Genomic DNA, 8298 nt, shown 5'->3' with positions numbered 1-8298 from the left:
CATATAGACGAGTATGATGCTTTAACCAGTTGAGTACAAGTTTTGCTAAAATAACAGTGTTGCTTCGTCACATAAATGCTCAAACTCCCCTTTGGAACAGCCAACAGAATATACCTAACATCTATGAATGGATATATCAACAACGGATAAATAAGGTTCATGTGGAAAAAAATTAATGAAATTATACGTATTATATTGATAAAGGGAACCTTGGCGTAACTGGTAAAGTTACTACTATGTGATCAGGAGGTCACGGGTTCGAACTGTTTTTCACAGCCTCTTGCAGAAATGCAGAGCAAGGCTGCGCACAATAGACCCTATGGTCCGGCCCATCCCCGGACCCTGCGCATAGCATAAGCTTAGTGCACCGGGCTGCCCCTTTTTTATACGTATTATATTGAGCTATAATCACCAAATCGCAAGGAAATCATGTCCAACAAGCTTGTTCTTGTCCACTTCTTTAACTGTTCAGGGAACGTGACAAACAAAACAATAGTTCAAAAACCAGAAAGCTAAGGACGCAAAACATCCATTAGAAACTGGATTCTTTTAGATTCTATTCTAGTGCATAAAAGGTCAAAGCATCCAAAGGCAGTAAAATACAGCCATTTCACAACTTGGCTCCCTGTTTTACCTAGGAATGTCGCTATGAACCTGAAGAAATGAAATACAATAACAAGCACCTGCTTCCCTTAAAAAGACGCATTGACATCATTGATTTCGTTACGTAAATCAGGACAATGACAACCCAAGAAACTAGATTTAGCGTCGCTAGCTTCTCTGCTTGATCATGATTTATGATGCAACTAAATCTGGAGTTTCAGCCTCAACAGATAGCAAAGTAGTGTGAACTTTCTCCACCCAATTGTCTAACCGATCACGCAATGACTTGATTTGGGGAATTCCAAGAACTCTTGGTTGCACCCAGGAGACATGAATTGTACCCTCCACTTGATCAATTATTCCCTCAATCAAATGCACCTACAGTAGGATAATATCAAAACAGTCGTAAGTAAAATAAAATAGAGGCTTTCCTAAACCTCCAAGGGGGGACAGCAAACATCAGAACTGCATGTGTGGAATATGCAAAGTACGTCAGGATGACTGTAATATTGACCACACATCTCTTATTTTCATTAATCCACAAAACCAATAAAAAGAAGGAAGATCATAGGTTGTTGTGCTCAAAAAAGAGGATTATGAAACTACGATGGATGAAATAGAAAGGGAAGGTGCAGCATGAAAGCGAAGAATTCACAAAACTATCTAATTTCTTTTCCTTGAATAGATGGTAGAGCCAAATCCCCCGTCCCTCGAAAATATATGAAGGCAACTCTTCTAATTTAACTACTAAGAATTCCACTTACAGAAAGGCTCTTCATGAGGAGATATTCAACATCTTCCACACCCAACTTTGTGCGCTCTGCAATGACACTCAATGGGATAGTTCTATCTTCTGCCGCACGACTGCATGCAAAATAATTAATCCAGAAATTCAGAAATCATACTAACAGGCAACATATGATGAATATTTTCATTTCCTGCAGAACTCCCATAGCAATACCTGAAGATAATTTCCATCAAGCAGAGAATGTTTATCTTCTCTAGAAGCTTTTTCTCGTTCTGCACTAATGCTGGTTGAGCATTCAATGCAGCTTGATGGACACGGCACAATTCTTGATAACGAATCAAATCGCCGGCGTTGAATGCTTCAAGAATATGATAGAGCCACTCAACCTTAGTCCCCATGAGGCTATTTACCTATAACAAGTTAAAACGAGTCACCTTAGATTCTACATGACATCATCAACACACAAACATAAGACTGCTATATGGCTCCTGGTTCATATTCTGGTCCATCCCGCACTACTTCTTGAAGCCTAACAGTAGTCAAAAAAGGAATTTTCTGAGTTCCTTAGCCAATTTTACGGTGTTTTTTTTCCCAGTTTGATAATTGATCTGGACATTCTTTGACCCTAGTGCACATGGTTTCAGTCTTCCGGTACTGAATTAACTAAATTCCCACAAAAAATAAAAAGAAGAAAAAGAAAATCTTTCGTTACAATAACTTGAAGGGAAATAAGAAAAAAGTCAGTCAAGGGCTCACTATCAGGATGGACGGGTATAACTGTTTAGCGAAAAGCTATAGTTTCACTTTGCCTCATATGACAGCTTTTATAGTCACAAAGCTCTTCAAAAGGATGTTAAGGTACTTGGAATTCTGGAGTAGGTGTAAGACTATGGGACTCAATCCACCCCATTCATGTGAAAACTCAAGGAATAGAGAAGAAAAGACAGGTAGTTTATCTATTAGCCAACTTGGATGTTCCAAATTCCAATGAGAAGAAACAAGATCTTTATGAAGGAGAGGAGAGATGTAAGAGACAACCAGTGATAGCTAGGACAATATACGACATCCCCTACCCTAACTCCTAAAAGGAGAAAAGAAAGAAAGAAAAAAAGAGAGAAGATATTACATCCCTTATCCACACAGAACATGTAAAATTCATAGTATCCTCTGATGATAAAGAATTCTACCATAAGGACCTTAAATGTTCTGGACACAGTAAAACATATTAGATACTCAGAACCAACACTGTACAAATAGGGTAGACCATAACTTTTTTGAAGACATTATGACAAATAACTGCTGAAAGTAGCAAAATAGAAGACACGAGTTTAATCATTAAACTTCCTAGAAGATGGTGCAAAGATTAATCAGTAGTATTGAATAGAATGACTTTTAATGATTAATCCGAAAATCTTCCAGCGACATATTCACTTAGAAGTATCACAAAGACAAACTACGACGAATTTCAGACAGAACAGGACATCTAGATGTCACCACCCTTGAGTTTTTTTTAGCTAATACTATAAGACAGTTTTCATCCCTTTATTTGGAAGGGAGAAAGCTTGAAATCCTTATAGCAAAAGCCAGAAGGAGGAAGCAAAGTAAAGAAACACAAGCCCACAAGCCATGGTTTCTTAATGATACCCAGCTCAAGAACTAGGAATTGGAAAGCGCCAATAAAGCAGGTCCATTGTGGCTTAGACCAGTTGACTGGTTTTGCCTTGACTTAGGTGAAATCTAGTGTCTAGCCAGACTAGAAACATGATCAGTTCACATTTTAATTGATCGAAGCACCCTAAGTTGCTCGGACACAGGTGCGGATCTAGAGGTCGGATCCTTCGAGATGTAAATTCTAAGATTCGGGGATACGGATCCTAGTACGGATACGGGTGCAGGGATCCGGCTAAAAATAATTCAAAAAAAATATCTCTAAATTATGATAAATGTTGTGCAATACTTACGTATAACTTGTAAAATGTGAATTTCTTTTTTATTCTCAAGTTGTAGATAAGTAAAGGATTGATTTCCCAGATAACATATGCTATTTTCTTCAAATTTATCCTAGTTTTGGTTCTGATTTCAGGAATCAAATTGTATCTCGTCTCGAATTTTTCAGTCTGTCGTGGTCAAAGTACCCATACCCACACCCATACTAGTGTCGTGTCGACACGGGTGCGGCACCTAAACTGCCATGTCGGAGCAACTTAGGAAGCACCTAGTCAACCAGTATCATTGGCATCAGCCCTGAAAATAAACTTTCAGGAGAAGATGTGAACTCCCAGTTCAGCACAGATGGCATCATGTTAAAACTTCTGGACAACAGGTCCTCGGGAGAGGACGCCAATAGCAAATTGTCAGAAGGGTTGTCACTTAGCCACTCCTCAAGAAAGAGCTCTACCGGACACTTCCAATCCCAGAACTCTAGGCTCTCTAGCATATGGAAAGCATAAAAATCAAGGAAATATATGATGTAAACTTACAATTGGATGAGCAAGCAGTTCACCAAAGTTGTATATGTTGTCTCCCAGCAAAGCTGACAAGGACAAATCAAACGCCAAATCCTATATGACATAGGAGAAACAATTAGCACTAATAGCAAGACTAAAACATATGACAATCACAAAATTTGAGGTGTACCTTCATTAACAGACTAAAGTTACAAAAAGTTGCAAGGCACCGCAATCAACAACTATTTCTACTCAGAAACTAGCAATACCTAGTACGAGAGGCCCTCAATAACAAACCAAGCGGCAATCCAGCTTATTGCAATCAATTGATAGAAAAGACAAAATAAGCATTATGAGAATAAATATTTTAAAGACTCAAGATAGATTGCCAAACATTTATCATAAGTCCAAAACCAAGGATCTTCAACCATTTCTCCCAAACTATGAAGATTAATTAATAAGAAGAAGAAAAAAAAAGATGATCATCAATTCAGAAACCTTAGTGAATAATACGGCACTCAAGGACCAAACAATGAACATGAGCTGCCACTGCCATACAGAAGTTCAAATTCTGTATATGTTAAGGAACCCACTGATAACACCAGCAGCTCCATCCAACAATACTCTCTACCTCTAACTAGACTGGCACACAGCATAATGCAAAAACATTTATCACATGGAAATATCGAATGAGAGAGAGAGAGAGAGAGCACGAAGAAAATGCAAGATACACAGCACAGAGAGGACGCTGGAGTAAAAATGACAATATTTTCATTTTTGGTAATGTGACATGTCTGTTTTCTTTTCTTGTTATTGTGTAATTAACTCGTAGAACAAAATTTCAAACGTGAAGGGGATTAAAGAAAGGTCCATGCTAAAGATTCCCTCCTATCTCTTGAATACCAAGTAGCATAGCCATGAAGGAGAACCAAGGTCATATTAAAAAGTATCTAAAATTGAACTGATTCTACGGAGAAAACCAAGATGCTAATCTTATGTTTTAAAGCAAGATAATCACCTTAATTTAGCCAAGGAAATAACCAGCAAACTTTCCACTGGAATCTCAAACATTCAACCAAAACGGACTTCTGATTAGCAAACAGATGTGTAGCACCAAGAAAATTGAAGCAAGGTAGGCGTATGCACAGGTGTCATAAATACAGCTAGCCATGACCAAAAAATTCTTAGATCAGTCTTCAAATATTATGAGAAAACCAAGAAACAACTACTTACCAGCTTAAACGATTCAGAAAGAGATTCCACAGAAGTGTATGCAAGATAAAGAAGAGCACTTCTGTAAAACTCAGCGAACTCCTGGCGAGCTTTATGGTATTGAGACGAAACCCAATAATAGCTAGCATAAACAGAGGGATCAATGTCAGTCATGCTGTCAAGTGTAGTCTTCCCCCCTTCTAAAAGATTCTTGCAATCTTTTTGATCCCCTTGTTCAAGCTTAAATAGTGCAATCTGCAACTTAATGTATAGAATTGGCTCCTCTATGCGTGTCTCCTTAGTATTTTGAAGTTTCTCGATCACTCCTTCAAGGTAACCTATAGCAGCTTCTTTCTCTGCATACCGCCGAGAAACAATGACTGCAAAATGTGCAAGCTTGAGAAGATTGATCTTTGTCTCAAAATCAGTGATGAAATTGTGATACAGTTGTATCAGTGCATCGCCTGCCTGAAAGTAAAATAAGGGACCAACAAGAAATGTGTTTAGAATATTACACTATAAGCTCCAAAAGCGTCAACACCTCAGGAGCATTACCCGCTTCTGTGAAGATCTAATGCAACATAGTTTTACTAGTTCCATCCTCAACACAATTCAGGTATAGACGACATGTTTCAATAACAAAACACAAATTAAGACATTTAGGGATAGAAGCATGAGCGGAGATTGAAGGTAAGCTACGATTTTGGCCGAACCAGTAGCTTTAGTCCAAACCTTACATTTGTATTAAGAAATTCACTAAATATGTACAAAAATTAAATTCAGAACCCAATTACTTGATGTCGCTATCTGAGAATTTAGAACCTATAGAGTTCAAATTCTGGCTTCGCCTAAGGTCATGGAAGGTCTTTTCAGTTAGTTAAAATTATCTCAAAACTTCCCCAGAACTTGTGTTTTGTTATTTAAACAAGTAATATATACCTGAATTCTATTGGGGCCATCTATATGAATCCTACCATGATTCTACATTTAAATTCATCCCAGAACAATATTATGCAGAACAGAAATAGAAATAAAAAGTACTCCATCTGTTTCAAAAGGAATTAACCTATTTTCTTTTTAGTTCGTTATAGAAAGAATGACCCACTTCTAAGTTTGAAAACAATATAACTTTAAATTTCTCATGAATCACACAAATATCTATGGATCGTTTTAAACCCCAAGTTTTAAAAGTCTTCTATTTTTTCTTAAACTCCATGCCCAATCAATAGGTTCATTCTTTTTTAATGGAGGGAGTACTAGAGGTTCTCTACACTATATATTCAAGCATGAGGGAAAAAACAAATTAATCCGCAAGGACCTAACTTTTGTACAAACCTAAACCCATGTACAATATAACAATAATAACATATACTCCAATAATATTAGACAAAATTTTGAGGTAATTCAACAATAAAAATTCAAAAAAAAAACCTGAAAAATGGCGAGGGCAACGAATTGTTCAAGCTTAAGAGAAAGCTGGTGCCAGAGCTTGCGCTGGTACAGATCTGAAAGGGTATTGTACCAATCGGATAGCTCTGGATGTGCATTCCGAAGTGAATCTAAGTATTCTAAAGCGGCCATGGTTGATTACTCTCAATGATGAACACAACGAAGAAGAAGAAGTGGAACTGTAAATCCTTTTATAAAACCTAAAAACTTTAGATTTCTTCTTCTGCACGAAGAAAGGAATAGAGTCTGTGAGAAATATCTTATAGTGGGGTTTCTCGTAATTTAGATATGATTAATGGGCAAATATGGTATTTAGGAAGCATTCATAAGACAAATTATATATATTTTATAAAATTAAAAAGATTTTATCTTGGCAAAATAGATAAATGACCCTTTTAAGTTGTCCTCAACCATTACACAAGCACCTCAACTAACCCTTTTATCATTTTGACACTTATAGTCACTAAAAATAAGCCTCATGAACCCTCGAGACCAACATACCATATGCTTGAGTTACACTCGCCAATGACTTATCAAATTAACCAATTACAAAATGATACCTATAAATTGTAATAAAAAGTTGACAAATGTAATTAACAAAAAACACGTTTAAAGCAACAAAAAAAAATTACTTAACATAACGTGCGACCACCGTCCCCCTCTATTATGAGAAGCTGAATATAGTAGTTGTGGAGAAGTGCACGTGTAAAGCTGTAGCCAGGCTAGTGACAGCTGGCATAAGTTAATAGTTGTTAGTTGTGGATTAGTGAGTTAGTTAGAGGTAGTTAGAGTCTAAACAGTGTATGTATATATAGGGGCTATCAGTTAATGAAACAATCGAAGCTTTCATTTCCAACTCCTCTTCTCTCTCACACAGAAGGTTTTCGAAGAGCTGAAGCTCAAACCTTCCATGGCTTCCCCCATATTTTAGCATGGTATCAGAGCGTTCGATTCTGGATACAAACGCTATTTCATCTGTTTTCAATTCTCTGTGAGAAATCACAATATATGTGTAACATTTCAATCTCAATTTGTGGTGTGAAGTTCTGTTTCTACAAATTCATCAATTACGAGTAAGCTCACATGCACTCATCATTTGTTCATGAATCCCTCTAATACTCCTGGAGCTGTGCTGATTCCGGTCAAACTTACTGGATCTGAGAACTACGGCTTATGGAGCAGGTCAACGCGTATCGCTTTGCAAGCGAAGAAAAATCTAGGGTTTGTGTTGGGTACTTGTACGAATGAGTCATATGAGATTGAATTGCATGAATAATGAGACACATGCAATGCCACAGTTCTCTCATGGATCATAAATACAATGTCGGAAAATCTCCTTAGTGGAATCGTTTATGCATCAGATTCTCACATTATTTGGAGAGATCAGCGCTTTGACAAAGTTAATTGCATGAGAATTTTTCAAGTTCATCGAGCCAAATTGCTACTCTGTCATAAGGTACTAGCTCAATCTCTGTTTATTTCAAAAGCTGAAAGAGCTTTGGGCTGAATATGATGCAATGGTTCCACCTCCTGGTTGTGATCGTGCTAAATCAAAGGACTATATCGAACATTTCCATCAACAAAGACTATTACAATTCCTTAGTGGACTAAATGATTCATATGACCAAGCAAGAAAACAAATTTTGTTAAAAACAAATGTTCCTACACTTAACCAAGCCTATGCTATGATAATTGAGGATGAAAGCCAACACTTAGTAGGTCTGAATGTAATAGGTGAGAAAACAGACCCATTGGCTATGCAAATAGGTCGAGGACAGGCTGGCAGAGGTAAGAAGCAATTTATGTAGTGTGAATACTGCAACATGAAAGGCCACACTA

General features: G+C 37.3%; 1 protein-coding gene across 1 annotated transcript; it reads right to left on the bottom strand.

Moving 5' to 3' along the window:
- LOC109224006 (26S proteasome non-ATPase regulatory subunit 13 homolog A) lies at positions 428 to 6773 on the bottom strand. The gene is made up of 6 exons (XM_019388537.1): positions 6442 to 6773; positions 5032 to 5478; positions 3832 to 3912; positions 1565 to 1761; positions 1368 to 1467; positions 428 to 981 (listed from the first exon to the last, which is right to left on the bottom strand). The coding sequence occupies exons 1-6, from the start codon at positions 6589 to 6591 to the stop codon at positions 796 to 798; spliced, it is 1161 nt and encodes a 386-aa protein (XP_019244082.1). The 5' UTR covers positions 6592 to 6773; the 3' UTR covers positions 428 to 795.

The sequence above is a fragment of the Nicotiana attenuata genome, chromosome 3, assembly GCF_001879085.1.
Source record: "Nicotiana attenuata strain UT chromosome 3, NIATTr2, whole genome shotgun sequence".
In the NCBI taxonomy this organism is placed as follows: domain Eukaryota; kingdom Viridiplantae; phylum Streptophyta; class Magnoliopsida; order Solanales; family Solanaceae; genus Nicotiana; species Nicotiana attenuata.
Note: the sequence above shows the minus strand (reverse complement) of the source record. Positions and strands in the feature narration are given on the sequence as shown.

Coding starts and splice junctions, on each gene's coding strand:
- LOC109224006 (XM_019388537.1), bottom strand. CDS start 6,591: ATGGCCGCTTTAGAATACTTAGATTCACTTCGGAATGCACATCCAGAG. Junction 5,479..6,441: donor TTGCCCTCGCCATTTTTCAG/GTTTTTTTTTTG, acceptor TTTTACTTTCAG/GCAGGCGATGCACTGATACA. Junction 982..1,367: donor TCCTCATGAAGAGCCTTTCT/GTAAGTGGAATT, acceptor ATCCTACTGTAG/GTGCATTTGATTGAGGGAAT.